The sequence below is a fragment of the Melopsittacus undulatus genome, chromosome 5, assembly GCF_012275295.1.
Source record: "Melopsittacus undulatus isolate bMelUnd1 chromosome 5, bMelUnd1.mat.Z, whole genome shotgun sequence".
In the NCBI taxonomy this organism is placed as follows: domain Eukaryota; kingdom Metazoa; phylum Chordata; class Aves; order Psittaciformes; family Psittaculidae; genus Melopsittacus; species Melopsittacus undulatus.
The window spans coordinates 14,438,463-14,466,172 of record NC_047531.1 but is presented as its reverse complement, the minus strand read 5'-3'; the positions used below and the strand labels follow the sequence as shown (position 1 = coordinate 14,466,172).

Genomic DNA, 27,710 nt, shown 5'->3' with positions numbered 1-27,710 from the left:
AGCCTTTTCCAGCAGAAGGGCTTCACAAGCAGTCATCCAAGCTGCCCCTTGCCTCACTTGTTTTCCTGACTTGCTTCTAGCCCTGTAGAGCCTGATTTACAAAACAGCAGCCTGCAAAGAAGGCTGTGCAGAGCACCTAAGTTGCATGTCTGATCGCTGGAAATGCCAGATTTTCAGGGTATTCACAGTAACTGAGCATGTAACTGACCCCTGCTGTTGTACATGGACTTTTGAGTGCAGCCCTGGGACAATGTAAGGTTTTTTTCTCACATCTGTGTATCATTTCATGTCTGCAGCCATAGCAGGCTGCTCAATGGGATTAGTATATGATTGGTTCTTAAAAAGGCCTTCACAAGTTAAGGTTTAACCTCTGCCTCCCTGTTCATAGGCAGTGAGAGCAGACGGGTTATTTCTGGAATGGCCCTAGCACACCCTCTTACTGTGAATGAAGATTTAAAGCAGGGACGTGCAGTTGGCACAAACTTCTAGCAGACCTTTCTTTGTCCTCTCACTAATGTGGAAATCTTTTTAATGGCCTGCCCAGTTATAATATGCACAGTCTCTGTAATATGCAGGCACCATGCAAAGAATAGCACAGCTTGAGGAATGTCTATAAGGCATAATACCATATCCTCTTATTTGGAAGTAGCTTGGTGTTTCTCGACAGAATTGCCTCATGCCAGAGACACATACTCTCATGAGGTTTGGGTTGGAAAGGTTTACAACTTAAAGCAGACTTGGTTCAAGTCAGAAAAAATGTTTGTCTGAAAAGCCTACAAATGCAGCCATGATCTCACAGCTCTTCTAGCAGAACAGCACAGTTATTGGAAAGTAGCAAAGCCTTTTCTTGCACAGATAATGGAAGTTACACTTAAGATCGTGTGCATTTCACCAAAATCAAAACTGAGGAGAGATGATAAGAAATAATTTCTCATCCCACTGGATAACTCTGGGTTTGTAGTCAAATTCATTTCCTCTTGTTAAGCAATACCTCTATTTGGAAAAGGAAAATACTATTCAGCATCCAGTTAGTAACAACAGCAGAGTGTGGTCCCACATGAATGAACGTATACTGGAAATAGGAAAAGGTTTTCAGCATAATATCCTAAAACAACTGCTGCAAACAGAAACATAGTGAGCAAAAATGGAATGCAGGTGATGCCTGATCCTGAAGATACTCCTGGGCTTCCTGCATGATTGTGCACAGTATCTTTATCTCTTGCCCAAAGCTAGTTACCATGTACCTATGGTTTATATCACTTTACTACCACTATATTTGAGCTGTTTAGCATATTTAATTCAAAGATTTAAAAAAAATGCAGTGTAGTGCTGTCCTGGGTGCAGCAGTAGCAGTCATTTTTCCCCTTCTTAGTATCTGGTGCACTGCTGTGGTTTTGACTCTCAGCCTGAGAACAGCACTGATAACACCGATGTTTTTAGTTGCTGCTCAGTAATGTTTGCTCTGACCAAGGACTTTCTGAGTCTCATGCTCTGCCAGGGAGGAGGGGAAGCTGGGAGGAAGCAGAGACAGGACACCTGACCCAAACTAGCCAAAGGGTATTCCATACCACAGCATGTCATGCTCAGGATATACAAACTGGGGGCAGTTACCCAGAAGGGCTAGATCACTGCTTGGGTCAGGCTGGGTATCAGTCTGCGGGTGGTGAGCGGTTGTATTCTCTTCCCTTGTTATTTCCCTTATCATTATTATTATTGGTGGTAGCAGTAGTGCTTTTGTGTTATACCTTAGTTACTGGACTGTTCTTATCTCAATCTGTGGGAGTTACATTCTTTCAACCCTCCTCCCCATCCCTCTGGGAGTAGGGGGGAGAAAGTGGGGGAGTAAGAGAGCGACTGTGGTTCTGAATTGCCAGCTGGGCTTAAACCAGGACAGGTGCTTAAAAATGCCATTCATCATCAGAGCTAGCACAGCTGGCTCACCACACTGGTTCACCCAACCATCAGTGCTGGTAATTGTAAGGAGAATAGAACTAACCTCCCTGCTAGATGAACAGGTTTAATGATAAGGTCTTTAGTGTCTTTCAAGTAATTCTGGAGAACAACTTTCCTTACAAAGTCATAGGGTTGCATTCCAATTTTTTAGCAATTTTAAGACTTTAGCATGAAAGGTAATGGTTAGATCTTCATGCTGCAGTTATGCTATCCTCCTTAGGTGAATCCAACAGTTTATATAAACATAGAAATGTAGAATTGGGTTATCCAAGAAAACATGAGAATAATATACTTATGAAATGCTTTGTAAGAGAGAGAAAGATGTGGTTTCTGAGAATATAAGAAAATATCATTTATATGCCAGCTGGAAAACTGTATAGACTCCTACTGTGAGGTAGCTGAGCCTAATTATAAATTGATGATAACTGCCCATGAAGGATGAGGGAATGCGCTTACCCAGCGCTGGAAAAAAGGAGCTGGGAGCTAATATTATCATTAATTTTTTATATTCTGCCAGAACCTAAGTCAAAGCAGGAAAGGTACTCATGATATTTTGGCTCTCTGCAAATACATGTAGATATATTCCTGATACTCAGAGCCCAGGACATAATAGAATTAAGATGCAACAGGGGAGAAGGAGATGGAAGCAGTAGCAAGAACGTAATAATGTTGTTTGCATTGGCATCAAGACTTCCAAATATTTTCTAGTGAGAGCTAATCACCAGTAAATAGTTATTCTACCTAGCCCCTGAAATAACCTATACAACAAAGGTTTAGGAATCAAATGCAGACAAGAGTTTCTATCCAGTATTTAACACCTCCATCTGACTTACATCTTTACCTGAAACAGGGAATCTGGGCAATCACTGCTCATATACATAGGACATTTTCAGGCTCTGGTCTCCAGAGATCCCGACTCTGGCACTCAGAACTCTTCAGCATGTGAGGGTGCTTATCAGTGAAGAATAAAGAACACTGACATGGAATCACAGGACACTTCCAGAAGAAAAAAGGACACCGTGAAGTTAAAATGCAGAAAGTAATAGAAAAATTTAGTTTCTTTATTGTAGTCTTTCCCCCATAAACATTTTCTTCATAAGCAAAGAGTCCTAGAAATAAATTCAGCTTTTTCTCCTCCATATGTAGGGAAAAAAAAGGTTATCATTAATCTTCTTTTCCAACACTTGAAGTACATTCAGTGAGCTTTCTAGATAAGAAAACTTATTACTTTCTCTTTATGTTTATTGGTTAATTTATCCCGTAATATAAAATACTTGCTAAGTGGTACATGTGGAAAACCTGATTAGGATAGGATAAGCCTCTTTGAATTAAAAGAGACAGCTGAACACCATTTATACAGAAAGGCTCTTTAGAAAACTATCAGTAGATTAGACTGATAAATGGACTTAGAATTTCTGAAACTCACAAAATTTGCTCTGCAAGAAAACATGCTTGCCAAATTGCTTCAATGCAGGAAGGAAAGTCATATTGATAAATGAAGACACTATGCTGGACCAGGAATTCCGTTTTAGTATTTTTCTGTAAATTGGCCAGAAAAGACCACAGTGTTACTTTGTAACAATGCGTTAGACTCCTTTTGCCCTTCTATTGGCAGTATTATCTATACAGCTGCATTTATGTCTTCTTTTTCCCCCTGCTCCTTCGACAAAACGCCAAGTACTAACACAGAAGCTGTGGGTGGTAAGCTTCTGCGTCTGGAATACACTGCCTTTCTAATGAAAAGGCACAAATATCATGAGAAATTTTCAATCCCCTTATCTTAAGAGGCCTTGTCAGTGTTAGGCAGAACAGCAAATGCAGCTGCTTGGCCTTGTATGCTCTTCTTAGATTGCATGACCTGCATTAAATTGTATTATGCTTAAGTAAGTTGGAGCGAGACTGTCTGATGTGTCCTCACAAAACGAGATGAGTGGTCCACGAGGCAGTTGAAGGAAAAAAAAACCTACCAGCAGATGATAATCCATGTGCTTTTACTAAGTAAAACCACAAATATTTGTTAAAAGCATTTTCAACCCCTCAGATAAACTGATTTCTTTTAAGAAAATATTTTGGATTAGGTCAGAAAGGCAAGAATTTATTTCCAGGAAATTAGTTGTAAAATACAAAAATACATGCCACTATAAGGAGCTTGCCTGATGGTACAAGTTTTGTATGCCTCCCCTCAGTAAGCCTGTACTTGTGATGAACACCTACATGCTTTCTTTCTCTGCACTCAATGCCTGAAGAAACCACTGGGGTAAGGGTATTTCAAATTCCATGTCTTACCTTTCAGATAGTTGGCCAATCACTGAAAACCAGTGAATGTGCACAGTGATTAAAGTTCTGAAGTTAGTCTCCTGCAGGCTCAGTGATGCCTCCAGATCAACTGTCAGATGGTGCAAACTTTCAGCTTCTGAATGCAATTGAATTCCCTTTGAGCAAACAAGCAAAATATACAATCAATAATGCAAAGAAATTAATGAATAAAACATCATCAGGTGTATCAGTTATTCAAAATCACTTGAGATCTTCTTTAATATTACTGCACTGACCTGCTTGAGGAATCATATCAGTTCAGTGACCCGGACTGGTGTCTCTATGAGAAGATGAAGCACTGCACAGCTAGGTACAGTCCTATAGCCCTTTCTTTCACAGAATCACAGAATCCCAAGGGTTGGAAGGGACCTCGAAAGATCATCTAGTCCAACCCCCCTGCAAGAGCAGGGTAACCTAGAGTACAGATCAGCTATCTACGTACTGTAGTCTATACGTAACTTTTATATAACAGAACATATCTTTTCATAAAGCCTGCTAACTCCTACTAACCAGAAAGTGGGACATTTAGTTCCTTCCTTTCTTCTGGAAGTCCTGAATCTGTGGTTTCCAGGTTTGCTTCCAAAGTGACCAAGAAAAGCAAATTTGCATCCTGCGTGACTCTGCATGTACCACAGGCTTCTGAGGGGTCCATGCCTCATGAAAAAACTAGGGTTGAATATTTTTGCTCTGTGCCATTCCAGGAAGTTGCCAAACTTCAGTCTTTCTACTTCAGTGATGGTGGCTTTGCTTGTTTCAGGTAGAATATTTTTTTTGCTTCCCCAAAGGACACAAACTTATTTTATTCTCTCTGAAGATCAGTGAAAGGGAATTTGTGAGCTTAAATTATTCAACATTTTGAGAAAGCAGGCAGCTATTTGTAGTTTGTCCACTGACTCCAGCTTATTAAGTGGCTAATTTCAGAAGCCTTCCACACCTGTTTTTTTCATAGGAGGTTTGTAGGATGCTGTGTGGAAGCAGCAGTTACATTTCTTACAGTGTGTTAAATGACAGTAATGGATGCAGAGCCTAATGCAGTCAACTTTCTAAAGGTAAGGTAGTTTGCAACCTGTCAACAGTGACAAAGCCAATTTGAAACAGGAACAGAAACTCTGTGTAGAAAAGGACAGGAGAGACCTCTGCAGTTTGTTAATCAAATACTGGCAAACCTTTGGCACTTGCAAGATTTCAGGAAGTTAAACAGGGCTGACACAAAAGGTCTACCTTGAGACCCAGATTGTACCTTCTTATCATACTGTAGTAATGTAGTGCTGTAACTGAGCTAATGCTAAAGCAAGTCAGCTCTGGTCACTGCGCGGTGCTGCAGCTTATCCATGCAAACATACCCTTCTTCCACTCAGGACCAATGTGTAGAGGCTATTGGTGTCTTTCTGAGTCACTCAGACACTGTAGCAGCTCTTTGGTTTCTGCCCTTGCCATGTAATACAGAGCCCTGAGTTGGTATCTGTGTTCCCTGTCCAGTCCATAGAGACAAGCATCCTAGAATAAAGCCCAAACCAGTCAGCATAGAAATCAGAGAGCCACAGAAAAGGATGAAGAAGTTTGCCCTTTGCTTGCTAGCACGTAGTTGCCTGAATGAAGGCTTCAGAAGTTTCATCTAGGTAATATATGGATCCAACAGTCTCCCCTGGAGGTTGTTTTCATCTGGTTTAAATTATTGAGAAGCATTCACTGCTTTCTTTTATGCTGTGAGTGGAATTGCCATGTAAGAGCCTAGCTAGCACAGGCACACAGGGAGTGGGGATCTGGTCCACCTAAAACAGTTTCAAGCATCTTCTACATGGGTAGCCTCATCTTAAGCATTTTTAAGCCTCACGGATGCCTTACCACAAAAGAGAAGGGACAGTGCAAGAATGTGGCACCAAAATGGGCACAGGTCTACAGCCCCATGTTGAGGGCAGTCAGCCCGGAGGGGCAATCCCTGCCTCAGAGAATAGTGAAAATCCCCAGCCAAGCAGTCACTGAGGGGAAAACATTCCTGCCAACTGGGACCATTCTGATTAACTCAGTTTTAAAGCACCCAAATCCTTGCTTGGATTTAGCCATGAAATTTAGAAATTTCACTAACAATTAAACTGTGCACAAGTATGAAATTCCATATCAGCAAGCTATGGGCAAAGGAAATTCTTGTGGTTTTAGCTGCTGTATTAGCTACCGCCCTCAAGGGGAAAGAGACTGAAGAAATCAGGGCTTGAGAGCGAACCATCTGCCTTCAACCCCTTAATGTGACCTGCCACAAAGTGAAGAAGGATGAATATAAGGAATGTATTCTTAGAAGAAGAAAGCTGGAGGGTTTCTCACTCTTCTGTCTCTCTTTGGACAATGGGGAGGCCTAACCTTTCACTGCTACAGGGATAGGAGAACTCTGCACAGGGCAAGCTGCCATGAGATGAAAGGGCAGTCGGCTGCAGACCAGCTGGAGGAAGGAGAGGTGGTGTCAGTGCTGGAGAAGGGAGGGCAGAAAATGAAGAGGTGTTTTTCCCTTCCTTGCTGCCTTTGCAAGCACTCACATGGCTCTTGGTCACGAAAACAAGTACTGCTCACTAGAAAAATACATTATTGCATGACTTGACTTACTGTAGCTCCTGGTTGCAGCAGTCAGCAACAGGAGTGAGTACATTTGGTGACTGAATCCATGTTACTCCTGTCCCAGCAACTCCCATTGAAATCAGGGGAAAACAAGGTCCCTCAAAACCATACAGGAGGTTTGAGATGTCAGGGCTCATGGGAGAATGGGAAGAGAAGGAAATTCCCTAGGAAGGATTTATTAGGGCAGTGTAGTTTACCTCTGCTCTTCTGTCTGTGCCCTGGTATTCAAGTGCAAACAAGTTACCCCTAATTTATGAATATGCTGTCGAGTAAGTTCTGTGTGCTAACTCTTCTTAATGTCTCCCATTGCTGGAAAATGATGCTTAATTTCAGAAAATAAATAAAAAATTGGGTGGGTTTTTTCTTCCAGATTTTTGCAAAATTTCTGATTATTCTGGGAAAAAAGTATGCATTTTTTGGCATGTCTGTGACATTTTTGGAAATCCTGCGTCTTGATCTGTATTACCATTGCATGGCTTCTGCCTTTTTTAAATATCAGCTTACAGACTCTAAGCCTCCTATTTTCCACATAAGACAAAAATAAATAATAATTAAATAAATAATAGAACGAAAGGAGCTAAAGCTAAAGGGTATTTTAATTCAGCCACTGAAAATGAGATTTATTGGCTCCCTTTTTAAGCAGATGGCTGCCTTATCACCATGTGTCTCAGCTAAGACCATTTAAATTGCTGTCTAAATTCAGAGGTGCAAGGAGTTAAATGTTACAAAACAGAACAGCAAGCAGTAAATGTTCTAAACATGAGGACAAAAAGATCAACTCTTCTGGATACGCCCTTCTCACAGACAAACATAAAACCTCTCTAAATAAAAGGATTAAATACTAATTGGTTCTTTGAAATAAGAAAAAAAATACAGATTTCCTTTACTATCTTGCAGCCACTGGATCATTAATTCACAGCCTGCAGAACAGATGACACTAGTCATCTGTTCATAGTTTGCTCAAGTATTGCTGTGTCCAGTAGATTATTAGTAGATACTTTATCATTGATTTATCAAATCCCCCTTGCAAGATCCCTTAAGTACTGATTTTTACATGAATCATCTCATGTACGTGCAGAAAACATGTTCTTGCCTTTTACTTCATGACTAGAGCACACCATGAGCATTTAACAGGTTTTGCTAGCTTCCCCTGCCTCTGCAAAGCCCTTAGTCTGCATAGGAGGCATCCTGCACATGTACTAAACTCTCATAAATCATTAGCTCCTTGGAGTAATATTTAGTCTAGCTTCCAGATGACATACTGATACCTCATTCAGTTATGTGGCTTCATCTGCAACTCCCACTTCCACTTAGATGGCAGTTTGATGCTCTGGTTTTCTCAGCTCTGTTTTTGTCTGTAAACTAAGAAATACCACACAGCTGCTCACTCACTCCCCCCGCCTCAGTGGGATGGGGAGGAGAACTGGGAAAAGATAAAACTCATGGGTTGAGATAAGAACAGTTCAATAACTGACATAAGGTAAAATATAATAATAAAGGAGAAAGAGAGGAATAAGCCCCAAGAAAGACAAGGGATGCACCTATGGTATAGGATGGCCCTCTTGTTAGTTCAGGTTATCTGTCCTGGCTATGCTCCCTTCCCAGCTTCTTGTGCCCCTCCTCACTGACAGAGTGCCTTTGATTAGGGTAAGCACTAGTTAGCAACAATGAAAACATCATTGTGTTATTAACATTTTTCTCATACCAAATCCAAAACACAGCACTGCACCAGCTACTAGGAAGAAAAGTAATTATATCCCAGCCAAAGCCAGGACATTGGCTCATATTGCCCTGATGTTTTGAGCTTAATATTTTTATTCTAATAGCAAATTTCTTGTCATCTTTCTTGATTTTTTTCCTTCCAGCCATTGCTGTCACTCTGGAAGTCAGTGCCAGTTCCTACTCCATGTTCCAGGAAAGTCTCCCAACCCTCTTGTGATTTCTCCACAGCTTATTATCCAATTTTCTCTTTCATTTTAGTCTTATTTTTAAGGTAGTACTTGAGGCATAATTTTTAAAGATTCTTTTATTTCAGTCCCAAAGCCCCTTATTCCTTTTAAGGTCAGGTTTCAGATGCTGCTACAGTCTTATTGGACTTTGTCGTCCTACGGGAAAACCAGAGTCTAAGCTTACTCTGTGGATAACTCTTCTGAGCCTGCAAGGTGGCCAGGGTAACAGGAGGGATGGTGGCGGAGGAAATGAGGAATAAAGAAGTAGGAAAAAGAGAGGGAAGAGTCTACAACTGTACTATTTTTAATTAGCACAAAGCCCAAAAGAATCTAGTGGATAAACACTGTTGAATATAGAATCACAGAATAGTTAGGGTTGGAAAGGACCTTAAGATCGTCTTGTTCTAACCCCCCTGCCATGGGCAGGGATGCCTCACATGTTAAGGAATTCTTTTTTTTCAGATGGAAACAAAACTAAAAAGCAGAAAATCCTTGCTTGGCAGGATGCTGACATTCATTTTATATTTGAGAGTGGTGTCCCTGCCCCTAGCAGGGGGAGTTGGAAGCAAATGATGTTTAAAGTCCCTTCCAACACAAACTGTTCTATGATTCTATGACTGGAATCCTATCTAACTGATTTCAAACCAGTCATAAGGGGCAATTTCACAACATTCCCAGTGGCATCAACGTGTGCCAGGAAGCAGCAGAAACTCCATCTCCTTGATCTTTAAAGGTCACTGGGGACAGTCCAGCATCAATGGCAAAATAGTCCATGCTGTTACATTGCAGCACAGATCTCAGCATTCTGCTGCAGGCTGGAGGTGCTGCTCTCACGTCCCCCTCTGTGACACTCAGAGTGTGAATGGTCATTGAGAGCACTCTGGGACTGCTGCAGATTTAAGCAGGAATTGGGTGAAAATCTCCAAAAGATTATTTTTCCAGCCCAAATATAACAGGAGTCATACAGAGAATATCCAGGGTTCTTTAATGAAAGATTCTCTCATGGATCCCCATTGTTTTCTGTGCAAAAAAAAAAAAAAGAAAGAAATTAAAGATAAGACACCAAGATTTTCTTTTAATCCTTTATGTCTACAGAAACAGTATCTGCATTACTGAGTGATCAGTTCTTTTACAGACTACTTCCTGAATGTAGCCTGTTTGCCTGAGTGGCTTGATGCAAGTTAGAAAACTAAGACGTCTGCTTAAGAGGAGAACATGAACAAAGGTAGCATTGCAGTAACTTTTGAGAAGAGAATCTCATCCAAGTATCAGCTGTAATAGACAAAAAAAATCCTGTCCTACTCAGAAACTTCCCTATGCTGAAGCAAAGGCAAAGTACATGCAGTAGCACAAGCCTGAAGAGCATACTGAGAAATCTCATCTACCTCACATATATATATACATTTCCTGAGGAAAATATTAAACCTGCACTTGACAAGTTCATAGAGAGTTAGGATTTTAAACAGAGATTGTTTACAAAGCAAAAACCAGTTAAATGAATTAAAGGATATGTAATATTTTGCCTTATTTTTTTTTTAATCTTAGCAAACTCATGGGTTTATAGCTTTTAAAGCTAGAGGAGATCAGCATGAACATCTTCTCCAATCTGTTGGACCATGGCTACTCAACATTATGAAGCAATTTTTTGTCTAACAGAAAACTGATCTTCCTTAGTATGCAACTGAACACTCTGAAGTTTTATAATGTGACAGAAAGCAGAGAAATCTTTGACATAATATTCATTCTCTACTTAAAACCCTCAAGTGACAGGAAATCAGATCTCTTCTGAAAATCTTAACCCTTATTTTTAAAAGATGTCATTTTCAAAATATTCAACTTTTGGTTTCTTATGGGAATGTGCCCCCCAAATTAAGTTTCTCCTTGAGCGAGGAACTATTTTAACCATGATCTAGTCACCTTTTAAACTAAATATTTCAAATATGAAAACCTGATTAATGCAGGTAAGCTGCATGCATACACTGGAACCCTATATTATATGTGCCTTTTTTTTTCCCTGCCTCTGGTAGTTATGATCACATAATCACAGTCTTGTTGTTTAGGAAACTGAGGCACTGGGAAGTAACTTTGTCAAAGGATGCATGGTAAGTCACTATCTGTAAAAATACAGTCAGCCAGCATTGTTGCACATTTTTGATTATATTTCCCAAATGCTAAGCTCCATCCTTGCTCATTTGCTCTTCATTACAGCTAGATTCAAACAAAAAACATCAAGCAGCTTATTAAAACAGGTCAAATATTTGTGAAGATTCACAGCAGTATTTCTGTAAATGGTGTGAAGACAGATATGCATCAGAAAGTAAGAAATCGACCACAATACAATTGGAAGTTTAAAGATATTTTACCACCTGAAGGTTAAAGCAGTGCTCAGCTCTGCAAAGCTGTGGCAGGCAGTTTACAAAGGCAGACTCCCTAATGAGCAATCAGCAATTCCTGCATTATTTATTTCTGTATTGTTCTGGTATTTCCAGTCTCCTAACACTGAGTGAAGTTGTGGCTGGAAGTAATGCAAACAGTCTGCCTGAAATTGTTCCGAGGGATTTCACTACATTCACACGTGATGTGATGTGGTAAAAAAATTCATTGCATGCCCCCTCTGAATTTGAAATTCTGAAGCATTTGTTTATACTGAAGAATCACATTTGCAGCTTACCAATGTTCAGGTGCTTAGCAATAATACTGGAGAGCTGCCACTGGCACTTCCCAGATGGGCTCTTCCTGGTGCTTAAAAGGAAGAGCAGGGGTTTCTGGAATGTATCAGATTTATCTGAGTAATGATACCAGTGGGGATACCCATGAAAGAAGCACTGCAGAAGTGGTAAGAGTCTGATTGCACATGGGCATGCTGGAACACTAACTGCAGATAAAGAACAATATGTTTTCCTTCCTGTGATGCAATAAGGCTCCTCATGCTCCTTGTACTTTCTTTGCAATATAGTCAGATATGCAATATAAATACCAACCACCAGCCTGTAGATTTGAAAATAGTAATTAGCAATGGCTAATATCTGGCTTAGGTTTCACACTTAGCAGCAGCCCTTCTAGTCTGAATTCACACTTAAGTCCCTGTGGTGTTCTGGTTTACTGGTTTATGCCAGTACTGAAAGGTATGAGCTGTCAGAGGAAGGGACACGTATCGGGGTCTTCTCAGTCCTAGTTTCAAGAGGAGCCACAGACTCTTTCCTTTGCAAAGGCACGCCAAGGAGACATGTGCTATTTGAAGTGATACCTAATGTTTTCTTCTGTAGTGAGTTGGTACAAAGACTAATAATTTATGTCAAGAGCAAGGTTAAATTCATCACCACAGCTCTTTATTTTTTTGATGTCATTGGCATTGTAAGAGTGCCTGCTGGTCTCAACCTGGTTAAGCCATGCATGCTAAGTGCTGGAAATAAAACTCTTGAAATGATAGTTCTTGACACAAAATGCTTGTAAGCAAAAAAAAAGTTTGCATTAAAGATACACATGAAAAACCTGAGATGTGGTTAAAAGGCAGGAGTGGGACATTCAAGGTTTAGGCACATTTCTTAGTGAGGTCTATGGACTTCTATTACTATCTTTTTCATACATACTCAGTTTCAGGAGGGACTTGAAGACAAAAATAGGTACACAACAACAGCTGACAGGCAGGAAGAACAAAAGCAACACAACCTAACTACAGAACTTGTCCAGATTCTTGACTACTGTTAAGATCATAATTGAGATTCCTTGAGTCATGGACGCACATATATAAATCATGTTTTGTGGATACTTTTGCTACGTTTTAGTGGTTTCTATGCTTAGATCCAGGATTATAATTAAACCTGTGACCCTATGTGCAAAAAGGTAACCAACTGTCGTCCTTCCCCAAAGCTGTTGAGAGAATAGAGCTGCAGAGACTAAATGGCTAGTTTTAGACATTTCCGATATAGCTACCAAAGCTAGTTCTCCTTTCCAGAAAGCAAATAATTTGATACTCGTTGATATCTACCTTCAGATTAAATGAATTCCATAATAGTAGGGCAGAATTCAGCTCTAAATTAATACAACCAAATTTAGGAGTCCAGATGTAGGGAACACACATGACCTAGGTTCCTAAGTTTCCATTATAGTTAATGCAGCCTAAAAGAAGTATTAATCTACCAGTCAGTGGTGCTGGATTTAGCTGCTTTGACTTAAATATGCCTCAATGCCACCTGAGATGCTCAGCATTATCTGAAATGCTCATAGGCAGTTGACAGAACTGACAAAAGACCTCTGATAGACCAGCATCCTTCTGAAGCAGCTAGAGACCATGGTATTTTCAAGCATCTCAGATAACATTAGTTGTCTATGGGCAAGAAACTGAATAAAGTTTTAAGTGTTTACTTCAGGGTAAGCTGAGTGACTCTAGGATCCATAGACTACATTCATTGATTATAACGGAAACTTAGACATCAGGTTCATATGTAATTTACATAGGCAGCTTCTTAGCCTCAGGATGGTAAACCAGATGGAGAGAACTGTGTTCCAAGGAACATTTGTGGAAGGAAAATACTTCTATCTAAATTTATGAAAAGACAAGTGATGCATTTTTAGTTGTAAAAATCCTAAATTCCTATGGAAAGAGTGAGTTTATCAGGGATGTAAAATACCAAATGTGAGTTCAAGTAAGGGGTTATGTGGTAATTAAAAAATAGTTATTTTATCTGTATCTTTATGAACAAGAGTCTGGAAAAACCTGTAAAATCAGATTCAAGAACCAACTACAAATTTCACTGGTGGAAGAAGTCAAATTAAGCAAGGCTTAATTTATAAGAGAAAAATTCCAGTAGGAAAAAAACCCCAAACACTGGTGAGAACAGCACATTCGGTGCTCATGGAGACCAGGAATGAATTTTACATAACTAGGTTTTTCACACAACCAATTGCCTGTAGTGTTTCTACAGCAGCTTACATGGAAGTAGTAATTCATTCTAGGGTTACAAATTACCTGTGCCATGGGACAGTTGTTATCTAGCCAAATTTGATGAGGGCATGATTTGATCATGGACACTTCAGTCGCTCTATTGTAACTAAGGCCCCGAAAGCATCATGACTTAACAAAAAATGCTGGAGACAACATAGTAGTTTTCATGTTGCCTCTATGAAATACAGTGTTTCTCCAGGGATATTTGATTCTTATTTGCCTCTGTATAAGTAAAATGCAAATAATACAAGATTATTTAATACAGCATCAAGTCACAGAGCTGTGAAATTTGCTGCTGTTCAATGGCCATGGATGGTAGATGTTGCCAAGACCTATTGTCCAAAGTTTGCTCTGGTAATCTTGGAAGAAAGGAGCTGTACTTCTGTGCACAGTTCAGTTTCTTGTGTCAGATTTAGGTCAACCACTGTAAAATGGGAGAAATAGAGACATACTGTATCATACACCTCACTCACTAGTGGAGATCTAACCGGAATTCAGATGCAGTGATGGCACTGACAGATGACGATAGCAGAGAGACTTTTCAGAGACTTACTTGGGTGTTTTGCGTATCAGTTACCATTTAGCCAGCAAGAGCAGCCACTTCTCCCATAGCATGCCAGACAGATCTAATACAGAAACTGAAAAGTGTCTTAAATGAAAGTCAAGGACCATTAAGTCATTAAATCAGATTAAGTCTGCACAAAAGTGTCAGAATAAATTGTGTGTGGAGGCATATCAAAGATATAATTAAGATATTTGTTAAAAAGGGCACGAGGAATTATGGTCACTGGGACACAAGCCTCCTTCCTTCTTTTACCCAGGTCCTTCTAAACAAAGGGACACTTATAAGTGACCTTATACACACTCACTTTCGATAAAGCAAAATGAGTGTGCATCTAGGCTAAGAGGAAATATGGCAAGAAATGTGCATTAGACTGAAACTAGTATAGCTTTTTTTATGCCAGTTAACTTCACTCATTCTCTTGATCTGGCTCTCTTAAGAGCATTTGCAAACACCAACTCTGCCCATTCTGTGACTTACAGCAAAACTATTCGTGTTGTAATGCTTCAAAAAATACTCTTTTATTAGAAGAACATATTTGCTTACGTAATAGCTGAGCCTATACAGAATGCAGTCAAAGCTGTACCCCTACTTGTGACCAAAAGGTAGCTTCAATTTTAAAACAGGCACTGATGTTGGCTTTGCTTTAGATAGAGGACAAGAATGCCTAGGAAAAATTGTGGCCACTGTACAAGCTCATAAGTATGCTTCAGCAAAATGCTGAATAAAAGCACCATTGTGCTAAATAAAGATGCTCAGTTTTTACTCTAGAAATTGTACCCAACTCCCTCTGCAAACCTTTGCTGCCTGCTGTTCATATTTGAAGTAACAAGGTCACCCTAATCTGACTCCACACGTTTTGGTATTTTCAGAGAACACTGCTGAGAAACTTTTTCTAAGTAGCTTTTTCTCTTTACTCAATAAAGGTAACCAATGCATGTCATTTATACAGCTTCTCTTAAGGTATCTCTTAATGCTACACTGATAAATTGCTATTTCAAATTTCTGTTAGAACCAGGCACAGCAGTCATTCCTTGTTGGTGGGTTCTTTCAGGTATTTTTCTTGTTTTCATCAGTAACATTTTATCTTTCCCTTAATATGCCCTTCTGAGATGGGCTTGCAGTAAAACACATTCATGTGCTGCTGATGTAGCCATAGTTCTCTTACTGATTTTTTTCCATTGCTCAACACACCTATTAATGTAAACCCCACCAACTTTTACTCCCATCTCAGCTAAGAATCTGACCAAAAAGCAGAGACTGGAATCAATTTCAAATTTAGGAAGAAAAGAAGTGCTTGAAAAGAAAATTGCTTCAGAGGGAAGAAAAATTCAACAGCAACAGCTGTTGAAATTGAGGAATTTACAAATGCAACCACAGACTACAGTGTATTTAAGAGGGTCAGACATCCTAGTTCAAAAATATTGGGGTTGCTCCTCCTCTATTTTTGTATCAGTTTAACCCAAGGAAACGCAGACATATGACGACACCTGCCCCATTCTATTGTCTGTATCCTCAGCACCTGCTGAATCACTCCTATCCCATTTCCTCTTGACAAGTCAGATATTGCTGCTGTCTCTGTTTCACTGTGCAGTTAAGTAGCTGATGTGTTAAGTAGCTGATGTGTCTTCCTCAGCACATTCCCAGCACCCTGTTCTCACTTCTCTCTAGAGCACCTTGGCCCAGGAGAAAATAAGAGGGGAGGTTTGCTAGTGGGTGATGGGTAATGCCAAGAAAAAGCAAGTTCGAAGAAACGGATACAAATATATTGCAGGGTGAATTAGGCTGGATATGGAAGCTTGGCAGAACACCATTAAAGATTTGAACTTTAGCCCTTGCTCCCAGAGACTACTATATAATTCTCAATCACCATATAATGACAAACAACAACTCTTATTGACAGCAGTCTATTTCAGGTAAAGAGGGGTGTGCAAAGGCAAAGCTATGGCTTTGAATCTTCTCAGGCAGGGAAGGACACTGAGCCGAGACTCCCATACTTTGAGCACATGCTCTAACACCGACCTAAAGAAGAAAAACTTGCTTGCCAGTTCTGAAATTGGTTACATGTATTATGGAAAGCCAAACCTGAACTTCAGACATCAAAGAAAAAAGAGGAAGGAATACCTGATTTGGATCATCCTAGTGAGACCTATGCTCTGAGCTGCTTTGCCCTATGAAGACTGAAGTGCTTTCTGGACATGCTGAAGATCCTGTTACCTTGCAAAATGTAAAGTTCAGCATTAAAGGAAATAACTTTACTGGAAAGTTGAACTGAGATTTTAAGAATTTAACTTGGATGTATGTATCTGCAATCTTCTAAGTCATTATTTTGCATCTCAGTTCAGTCCCATACAAGCAGTCTAGTTTAAATTCTTAGGATCTTCGATGAAACCAACATTGAAACTGTTCTTACGCTTTTTCAGGCTTTGGACTGGCAGCTTTCCATGCATTCAGATCCCCATGGGCCGAGCAGAGCTCTACTGATGTTTCTGAGCCAGTTTTCAGAACAGGCATCATATATTTTATATATTGATGATGAATAATATACATCTACAGATCAGTTTTCACTTTGAAGAAGGTCTAAGATTAAAATAGCAAAATTTGTTTTATGTAACAGCTCAAGACTCCAATTCTGATTTATTCAGGAGAAATAAGAAAAAAAAAGAATATTCTGTTTAAAAGTAATACTAAAAGTATTTGGAGACCTAGGCAGAAAATCCAGCATTTTACTTTAAAATAAAGCTATATTTTTAAGGAATATAAACCAAAATCACTTACACTTCAATATTATTTCGTATAATATTTGCCCAGTGATAACATTTATGAGTTAAACTATTTCAATATTAGTGAAAGAATGGGGGGGATTTTATCTTGCAGAAGAAACACTCAAAAGTCAGCAGCTGTAATTCTAGGTCAGACTTTCTCCTGACTCTTGTTCTCTTCATACAGGAGCTGGTTTAAAACACTGCTCTGTTTGAGAGCTTTTAGATTGGATATATCTTCGCTTACAACAGGGGTATCTTCACTTTGACCCTCAGTTATCAGATCTTCATTGTCAGAGAGCGTACACAGGAGTGTATCATTTTCATAGGTAGGAAAATAATACCTGAAAGAAACAAGGCATAATTACTAGACACCCACATATTTTGTTTCAAAGAAGCTGAGCATATCTTACGAGACTCCATTTTAAGAAAGGAAAAATGAGAAAGTCTGTCTGGAATGAGAGCAAATAGCACATCCAAAAAAATCTAACTGGCATGTACACCTTAGAAGAGCTGTACAGAAGAGCTGGCAACAAACAAGTCTTTCCGCCATTTCTTCACCTGTATATTGTTACAACTGAGGCTGCAGATCCAGATTTCTCCCACAACAAATGCTGTAGTAAGCTGTTTGAATTAGAACACTCCCTGCGTTCTACCACCTATGGTATCATCCCCCAGACCTATTCAGCCTACTTACAATCTGAACCAGTGTTGTGACACTGTATTTGCTATAGAGGAAACTAAGGGCAAACTTGTTTTGATGCCTAAAATGAGGTAGACATTATGCATATATTCACACTAGACAGGCAAAAGAAGTAGTTTGATTTGGTTGTAGAACCATATGCCTACAGCTTATCTTTACTAGCAATGTGATATGTGTCAGATGCCCATCCCAGGCATGAGCTGCATGTGTTTAGAGAGCCAATGGCTGGAAGACCTAAAAGGTGCCTACAAGAGGGACAGTTGAGGTGTCACTATGGTGCACAGGTTGAGCCTTTGTTCCACCAGGAAAGAACATGATCTGTGTGTAACATGTATGTTTTTCGCCACGTATTGCACAACTGCAAATACAGGCAAAACACAATTCTGCCTCCTCTAGAACACTGATCTGACAGTGCAGACACAGCTTACAGGGACAGTGCATCCTGGGTGCAGCTACAAGAGCAGTATCTCATGTTCATTTTAGCTTCAGACTGTACAGAGATTTCTAATTCTGAGTAGTTCCGAGATCACTTATTATTTTATCTAGGCCGGTAGAACTCAGGGCACTACTGCACTGGCAAAACCCAGAACTTTCAACTTACTGTTCTACAGGTATTATCAAGCAACAGCATAAATGCTGGAAGAAACATGCTTGCCCTTACTGTGGTTGATCCCATGTAGACATGGCTGGCAGGAATGTAATGTGTTTGGTCTCCTCCATATGACTTATCAATCCTCCTTTAGACTGGAATTTCTCCTGGCAGTTGTAACAACGACAATGATGGATTTCTCTCCTGATGAAGTTCAGTAGCTTTACTTGCTGATAAAAGTTCAGACCTGGAAAAGATAGCAAAGAAGCACTTGGGAAACATAAGATTTAATTTACAAATGCTTTCCTGGATTCAGCATAGAGACTGATAAGAGTTTATCACTCTTACAGCACTGGCAGAATGCTGTAACTTAGCAAATCAACTGAACAACTGCTTTTTCCCAGCTGTAGAGGAAATAGCCCTTTTTTAATGTAAAAATTGTAAATACTTTGCTTCCTCTGAGTCCAGGTAAGTCTCTCTGCTTAGTCACCAGCAGAAAGCAAACACTGGCTGAACAAAACCTAGAGCACAGCCTTCCCACTTGCAATCAAGTACCAACAGGCATAACAACAATAGCAATAATAATAATAATAGCAATAATATCCATAATAATAACAACATCAATAATAATTGTAATGATGTAATAACAGTAATAATAATTCTAGTACTCCAGCAGCCAGATCTGGGACTCACAGAGTGGGTATTTGTAGAAGATACTGTGCAAAAGATTGCAATGGTTCTAAAGAAAATAGCAGACATCCTTGGTACTAACAACAGTTCCAGAAAAATAAAGTGTTCTTGGCTTCCTTTTGTAAGCTGGGAGAAACAGTTTCCATAATGGAAAAGTTAAATGTCCGAACAAAAATCAAATCAATAGAGTTGTTTTCCACTGCTCTTATGATGTGGTTTTCTCCACACTAGTGGCAAATGCTAACAACTACAGCACTTCTTACTCACCATGCTCTGCCTTTATTTTAGGAAAGTCAAATCCATGTGATTTCTGAAGCAAAAAAAAAGGAAATAAAAAAATATCTTACTTCCACTACTTCTACTATTTCCAGTTAAAAACAGCACAACATTTCACAGACTGACATATGCATATAGATGAAATAAACACCCTCCCTCCCAGTTTTGCTTCATCAGGAGCTTTTATATTCTGTTAGACCACAACACTCTCATTAGTTTATTAAAACACAGATGCTAACCATTAAGTGCATTAAATCATCTAACCACTACAATATTAAAGATGCTATCTCCTTATTGTCTGTACACTCACAAGTAATGGCTAGTCATAGTCTCAATGTAAAACTTGACTCCTCTGTCTATTTTACAGAATTGATGCTGGAGATGCATGCAGTATTTTAGCTCCACACTAAAGAGGGCATTCCAATGCAGCAGCTGACTTGATCTTCACAAAGATGCTACAATCCTACTCTTTATTTACAAAGCTATGAAAGAACTGTTACTTAAAACAAGTCTTACTTGCATGTGAAGATACAGTTTTTCTGTGGTGTCCGCTTGTTGTTCACAGAACAGGCAAACAGCACACAAAGGATGCTCTTCCCAGTCAGACCAGTCTCTTATGATTCAGAGCCAAAAAGATTCATTTAATTGTGCAAAAAACGAGAAGAGACATTTTGTGAAAAGGCACTTCAGATTCTGCTCTCACAGCACTAGAAGTAAATCCAGAGAAACTGAATACTTTAAAGAGGTGGAAGAGACAGTATGGATTTATACCTGAATACATGATTAGAATCTGATTTATAGTCTAAAAAAAATTACAAATTCAAGAGTAACTGAGCAGTTACTGTTGGCTAATTGCTCTGCAGACAGGCAGTAAGTCCTACTTGAATTTGCCTGCACTGACAAACAGGATCTTAACTTCAGTTTCTCTCCAGTTTGGCAAGTCATCAAATATTGCATTCTGTGTTTATAAGGTCTTTTAAATTCTTTTATACCTCTCTTTCAATACACCAGCCAAAGACGTAATCATCAGAAAGACTTCATTTGAAGTGTTATTTACTTATCAAATATTATTATTCCTGAGGCACTCACTTATACTACATTTAGACATGCACACAGAGAATACTTTGCCAACACATTCGTTTAAAACCCCAGTGCTACGGAGGGATAGAAATATTATTGCAAACAAGTATAATCAAGTGGAATTAAGCTCAAGTAACAGGCAGAACCAGGAAGGTCAGGGACCCCAGTACCCACAAGTTACTTTCTGCCTATTCAATTCTCTATGGCCAAGGAAGCCACCTTTGCAGTGATCTGAGGGCCTGGACCACAGAGGAATGCAAAGGAGAGGTGGATGTCACCCGCAGTTGGTTTTGCTGGGAAGTTTCCTTTGAAATCCTCCTTTAATTTCTAGCTGTTACCGTTTTATCAGACCTTCTAGTGTAATTTCTTTCTCATGCAGATATTTTTTATGTTTACTCTTGATTTTTAAATTTGAGCAAAACTTGTTCAGCTGGTTTTTTGGTACAAAAGTAAAAAATAACCCATTTTACCTACATCATTGCAAACACAAACAGCTCTTGTTTGAGCTCTGTGCAAATGAAAAATAGGCTTCCAGTTGAAGTACAAAATTTACATCCCTGACTGTGGAGAACTGTCTTTAATGAGAACATTTTGGAGTTGATTTGATTGGTTTAAATGAATTTTAACTGTGTATTAACTGTGTACAGCATTTTCCCTGTAACTACTTTCAACGATAATGGCCTTGCAAGTCTTTATAATTGGCATATAAGTAACTCTTACTCTTCTAGGGTATCTAGTAGCTCCCGATCATCCTCTGACTGCACTTCCTCCCAGGACTTTCCAAATTCCTGGGGAGAAAACAGAAAAGAAAGAGAAAAAACATTTCCTGTTTCACATCATCTTTTATATATCGAAGGAATTAACATCTTAGAAATCACAGTCAACATCTTATTTTGGATCACTTTGGTATTTCTGTGAGTTAAAGGCGGTTGTACAACATTGCTTTAGTAATGGTTTTTAAAGTAACAATTTGCTTTGTCTTTCAATGAAGCATTTCCCACCCTATATCACAGAAGATGATGGTTTGGCACAGAGTTCTCAAGAAAACCATCCACGCTCTGTGTAAAACTAAAGCATTGCAACACTACCAGGATGTTCACAAGGTGGGTACATTATCACTGTCTCGAGTTTGCCATCACACTTCTTCTATCCAATCTGCCTACCCTGCACTTCATGCAGCATATGCTGCTTAAATAATGCAGCTTAACACCTGAGACTTCAGTTGGCATAGCTATACCAGTCAGCGCTTGTACCTTGTGTGAGGTTATGTTAGTGAAAACACATGGTGTAAACTTAGCTACAGAGTACCCCAGAAAGGCAGCACAGGGCATAGATCCAGTGCACACTTCTCTGAGCTAGGCTCCAGTTACTCTTCCATCCTCTTCTCAGATGTGAATGTAAGCACACCTATTCATGGTGTTCTGTTTTTCCTTTTACTTTTTGTGTTATTTATATCTGAAAGACCTTCAGCACAAAGTACATCCTGATACATTTGTGCAGCATTCAGCACAATGGCAAGCACTCTCAGCATGGCTGCAATATAAATAACAGGCAATAAAATGCTGAAGTGCCCTACTGAAATACCAACAGTGATCTTTAGCTAGTGTTTCCCTTTTGCTCTGATTCTTCGTGCCTTTAAAGTAAACCTGAGCAAACTAACCTGTAATCAAAATAGTATTTTTGAAATCATGCTTTTGACTGCTGTGAAGGATTCACAAAGATCACAGTTGACAATCTCATACTCATTAAAAAAGGGCAGCTAATAAGCTCATACTTTATCTCATTCAAATATTCTAATAAATATATTTAACAACATCCTTAGTAACAAGTGTTATTATTGCTTTCATGTTTGGTTGGCAAAAGAAAGAAAAGACATCCATCACTTAACAATTAATGAGAATTTGCAATGCTGTTAGTGTCTATCAAGTAAACGATAAACAAATGTCTCTAGACAGCTCTAAACATGTCATCATATATTACAGAATGAAAACTCAGTAATTAATTCAGTGATGCTACACGGTTGTGTGCAAACTTGCTGAGTTACAAGGGAGACTCATTAATGTCACCTTCACTGTGAGATAACATGAAGCCATTAACACCTCTCACCAAGTTCTCAGGGCCAAACTCTAGTTTCTTATGGCTGCTAATGTTAACACCTTAATGAGTGGATAGTCTCTTGCAACCATGCAAAATGAAGACAAATGCTCACAATTTTTCCTTGTACCAGCTTGAAGTATATATGCATAAAAGAGTATGTTCAAAGCAGCAGCCAATGTTAATCTTCACCTTTCAATTAGAGGTGAAAGGGAAAAACCACACGAAAGCTTTTTTGTTGTTGCTGTTTCTTTATGAAGTTTCTGTGAAGAAGGCACAGAAGGTCTCTGTTTCCCTCATCTATATATAGAGGAGGGAAAAAAAAGAGGAAAAAGGAAAAAGGTAACCAGGTCTTGTATCACTGGAAAATTGCACAGTGCATGGGAAACTGGACACATTGTGATGAAAGTGCCAAGAAACTGAAGCTGAAGCAATTGGGTGGGCAAGAGTTCTTCAGAACATTCTTAAAGCTCTTCCAGTTGTTTTCATTTGTTTTGGTAACATACACCTTTTCAGCTCTACAGCTTGATGGGCATCTGGGACCAAGGGTCCCATCCGAGATGCAAGAGCTCCCAGCAAACATCTCTAGAGATTCTCAAGAAATTCTTAACAAAACAAGAGAAAAATTAGACTTGACATAGTTTATAGTTCAAACAGCAGAAAACACATAATTAAAAAAGCTACAGGCCCTGCTATGTATCCAAGTGAACCCAAATGTGTATGGTTTGATTATTTCCTCTTCCAAAGTGAAGTCAAAATGCACAGAAATGAATTGCTTCACTGACAATTTACCTTCTTGACTGCAATTCTAAAGGGTCTACAGGGAGACAGTCTGTGTGCTTTACTGAGGCAAGACACCCCAACTTGAGAAGAAGTGCTGACACAGGAGAAACTAGAAACAGCAGCTGGTATCTCAAGCAGTTTTCCCAAAAGAACAGTTATAGAACTACCTGAAAACAGAGCTACAGGCCCATAGAGCTCAGAAACAGATGCTGCTTTCCCTGCAAATTTCCTCCTGCCCTTCTTCTCACCTCCCTTACTGCAATCATCTGGATTGTTTTATATTGCTGCAGAACTCAAGACGCTTAAGCACATAGAACAGGTTACGCCAACATTAGTTAATAAACATTGGATGAATTTCAATATGAAGCATTTCCCCACTTGTGGGATTTCAAGTTTTGAACTATCACCAACTGATGAAGGGTCTCCCTTTACTGTTTTACACAATATACACTGTGTAATTCAAATAGACTAAATATACATAGTAACCCCCACAACAAAACATTCTTCCACTGGCCCCCTCAGGTAATAATGATGATTTGGGGCTTGGAAATAAGGAAAAACATTTTTTATTTCTGAGGAAAACAGAAGGCTTTATGAAACAAGTTTTCTAGTAGGTAATAGGTACCATTTTTCAGCTGTCTAGCTTAGTCATAAGCACATTCATTATCGTGATGTTACATTACTACAGATACATGCCATTTGTCAATTTGAAAATAAACATCTGTGCTTCTTACAGAGCATACGTTATCCTTAAAGTGCTGCTGGCAACAATCAGGTGAACACAGAAGGGAAGCCCCTCTCAGTCTTGGTCCATCTCAGTTCCTGGGGCTGGGAATAAAAGAGTTCTAATACTGCCTTCTGTTCTTTCATGGCCTCCAGCAGGCACCACAGAGTACAGAGTTCTTTCCTCTCTGTTCTTACTTGGCCCTTTGGGCAATTCCTGGAGCCACAGCCTAACACAAGCCCAGAAACAAGAAAATAAGGTTGAAGGAGTTTTTTGAGAAAAGAAAAATAAGGTAACCTACATGTATCTCTTGGATGCATTGTTGCTCAGTTCTTCACCCTCTACTGTCAGTTGGTCTTTTTCAATTTAGACTTCAAGCCTTTCTGAATAGGATTGGTATCATCTTCCATACTTACACAATACTGACAAAAGACCTCCAAATCCACTGGGAAGTCTGCACTGCCTTTCAACTCATTTGCATAATTGCAAACATCCCAGTCTAATTCAATGTAGCTACCCAATAACAAACTTTTGATACTTGTTTATGAAAGAAATCTCATGCACGACAAAAAAGCTGCCACTCCTACTGAAGATATGTGTAATTTACCTTAACACTAACATGTGAATATGTCAATTAAATGGGGGTAGACAAATCAAAGCAGCTTGTACATCATGACAGAAGTCATAGAAAGCCTCAGAATACCAGAATATCTACAAAGGAATTTGCACTTTATTACTCACTGCTATGCCAAATTGGTAATTTAGGGGAAGGAATCACCAACAAATAGATATAAAATGTAACTTATATGAAAAGAGATTCTCACAACTGCATTAAAACGACATGAGAAGGCAAAAGCATAATGGAGGGCAAGGAAGAAGGCAGGCAAACCTACTGCTCTAAATGAAATCCATGGGAGCTCTGCCATCAGTTTAAAAACACAAGTAAGAACTGGCCAGAAGATCATGAGGCAATTCAGCAGACATTCTCAGGACATCTGAACAAAAAGCCCCTAAAATGTCTCAGTACAAAAGCCACAAATTAAAGGAAACTGCCAGTTCCAGCTCAATAATACTATTTTATGCAGTGTTTGGTAAAGACAGTATGTAATCGAAAACTGTAAGAAAAGGACAATTATGTCTGTAAGACAGCTGTAATAAAGAACTGTCCATTTAAGTAGCTTAATAGCTTAAAATCCAGTTGCTGACAGAAAAGCTTCATGGTGCACATCTTAAAAATAAAGTGGCTAAGACTGTAATAATACTGATGTTTATCATTAGAGGCCTACTTAGTGTTATAGTTTCTTTATGAAAACAAACTTGATCAAACTCTCATACAGTAAGATCTTTGTTACATTCTCAAACTTCAGGGTTTTTTTTTTGTGAAAACATACAAAAATAGATAAATTGTATGCCTACATCTTTAGGTCAAGGTGAATTCAGTAGTAAAATTTGAAACAGTCCATCTATTATGTCTGATAAGATATGTAATCCATGGCTGTGAAATTGACCCTGGACATTTAGAGCAATGTGAAGCACAGATCTTAAAGACTCATTGAGAAATCAGTAAAGCTTGACAGTGCACATTAGAAAAAATGATCCTTTAATAAGTTGTAAGTTGCTGGGGGAGAGGAATTAAAATCACTACACCCTGAATATAGACTCAGCTTGGAAAAGCTGTACCCTATTACATCAATATACCCTACTGTACACTACATATGTGCAGTAGAGAATAATGTTATTCTTCCTTACACATTAAGGCCAATATACTGAACCCCCAGTGAACAAATTAAAGTTCTTCCTTTTAATCTTTTTCTCCTTTGTGCAAAAATAAAGGGTTTACCAAAGGCTATTTGGAAAGGAACACTTTCTACTACACAGGGACTGTCCTAAAAGTTTCATCTTAGTGAAAAATTTAATCTCATACAAAAAGTGTGCAAATACACATTTAATAGCAAACTATTTTATAAGTGTTTAAGATAAAGTTTTTAGTCTGTTTTTAATCCTTTAATAATAAAGGATCCTTTTTTAAAAAAAAAGAAATGTCATCATTCTGAAATGGATACAGTTTGAAAGATCAGAAAGACTGAGTATAAACAGTTCACTGAGCAGAACGTAGTGAGAGACAACTGAAAATGTGTGGAAAGAAAACAAGTCTGTAGCAGAGCATATAGAGCCAGAAAAAGAACTGTGATCATTCAAAGTATGTCCCAGAAGAGGCACTGGTAGCACACTGTGCAAACCTTGAACATGAAGGCCTCCAACCAATTCTGAACATCTTGGTTGTTTGATATATTTTAGTTGACTTATATTTACCATCCTCTGTCTGCAATAGCATGGACCTGAAAAATACATCTCTAAGTGATGCTGCTAAGCTATCAATACCTGAATTGGTTCAGGCTGGCATAAGAAGTTACTCTGAAGTTCTGTCTGGAATAGAACAGTAACTAAAGAGGAACAAGTGACTTAAGCACTGTCCTGTGATTGCCCATACTGTTTAACAGTTTGCATGTTCCACAGCCAGGCCAGCAGCACTACCCAGACAATGCTTGGATACGGTTCAGGAAGCATATAGGCTGTATATCATTCTCAACAGATATGGACAAGGCCACCAGTTTTGGAGCAATTGGAAAGAGTGGGAAAAGAGATAAAGTATATGAATATTAGTCTTGCTGTTATATTTAGTTTGGCATATTCTGCTTATTAACATGACACAGGCACTGTGTCTGCACTGATGTTATTACCGCCCTGTATCATAATGGTTGTCTGTGCTTCCAGGCAGTCATCTAGCTCAATTTCCTCATCACAGCTGGGACAGAGTAAAATCCGAACAATGAATGCAAGTGAGAGACAGAAGGTAATTTAAAAAGGATGTCAAGTTCTGAAAACTGCAGGATTACCTGCAGGACTAGCAGAGAAGAATAAAACTATTAAAATCACTTAGAACAATTACATGAAACTCAAGTCTGTTAACTTTCAAGGGAGAAGTGAATGCCCAGTTCTGTCAAGGAGCTGAGAACATGTACCCTCCAGAACTTCACAACTTTTCCCACACCATGCAGTAAGTATAGGTCAGTTTTTAAAGCAGTGATATTTAAATATCTAGAAAAGAAAATACAGGGATAATTTGGAGGAAAGTATACAGGATCACAGAGAAAATTCACTCCATCTTGGGTAAAAAGGACTTGGTAGAGCATTAAACATACAACTTTTTGTTGTTGGTATTGAGTAAAACCCAGGTAGAGAAATTAAAGGAAAAGAGTAGGTAGAACAGTCAAGGATGCCTACTTATAACCTGGATATGAACACACATAGAAGGCACAAAGACTATTTCAGGTGAAATATAGTTACTTCTGGGACAAAATATAGCAGCTTTTGAAGCAGTTCCTATATTCATAAGTCAAAGACAGCAAGTGAAAATCTTTTACACACACACACACACATACACACTCTCAAAGGTCTGAGATAGGAAAATATTAATACCTAGCAACACACACCTACCTGGAGGCTAAAAATGAACACTTACTTTTCCTTTCATCTATGTATCTTTCATTTTCCTCCTCTTTCCATTTAATTTATACTCTGAAGAGCACTTTCAGCTTAAGCTTTGTAGAAAACAAGCTTAAAGCCAACAGTATTCAAGTCAGACCTCCATTTACCGCATTATCTCATTTTCCCTT

General features: G+C 38.9%; 1 protein-coding gene across 3 annotated transcripts in view; it reads right to left on the bottom strand.

Moving 5' to 3' along the window:
- Positions 1-17,102: 17,102 nt before the first annotated feature.
- ZNF277 (zinc finger protein 277) overlaps positions 17,103-27,710 on the bottom strand; it is a 52,516-nt gene continuing 41,908 nt past the window's right edge. For all 3 annotated transcript variants that reach the window (XM_034063366.1, XM_031053617.2, XM_005154291.3), the window contains exons 8-12: positions 21,153-21,220; positions 19,869-19,965; positions 19,344-19,386; positions 18,459-18,633; positions 17,103-17,438 (exon numbers count right to left, since the gene is read on the bottom strand). In XM_034063366.1, coding sequence (XP_033919257.1) covers positions 17,246-17,438; positions 18,459-18,633; positions 19,344-19,386; positions 19,869-19,965; positions 21,153-21,220 — 576 coding nt within the window. In that variant the 3' untranslated portion in view covers positions 17,103-17,245. The remainder of the gene's footprint in view (positions 17,439-18,458; positions 18,634-19,343; positions 19,387-19,868; positions 19,966-21,152; positions 21,221-27,710) is intronic.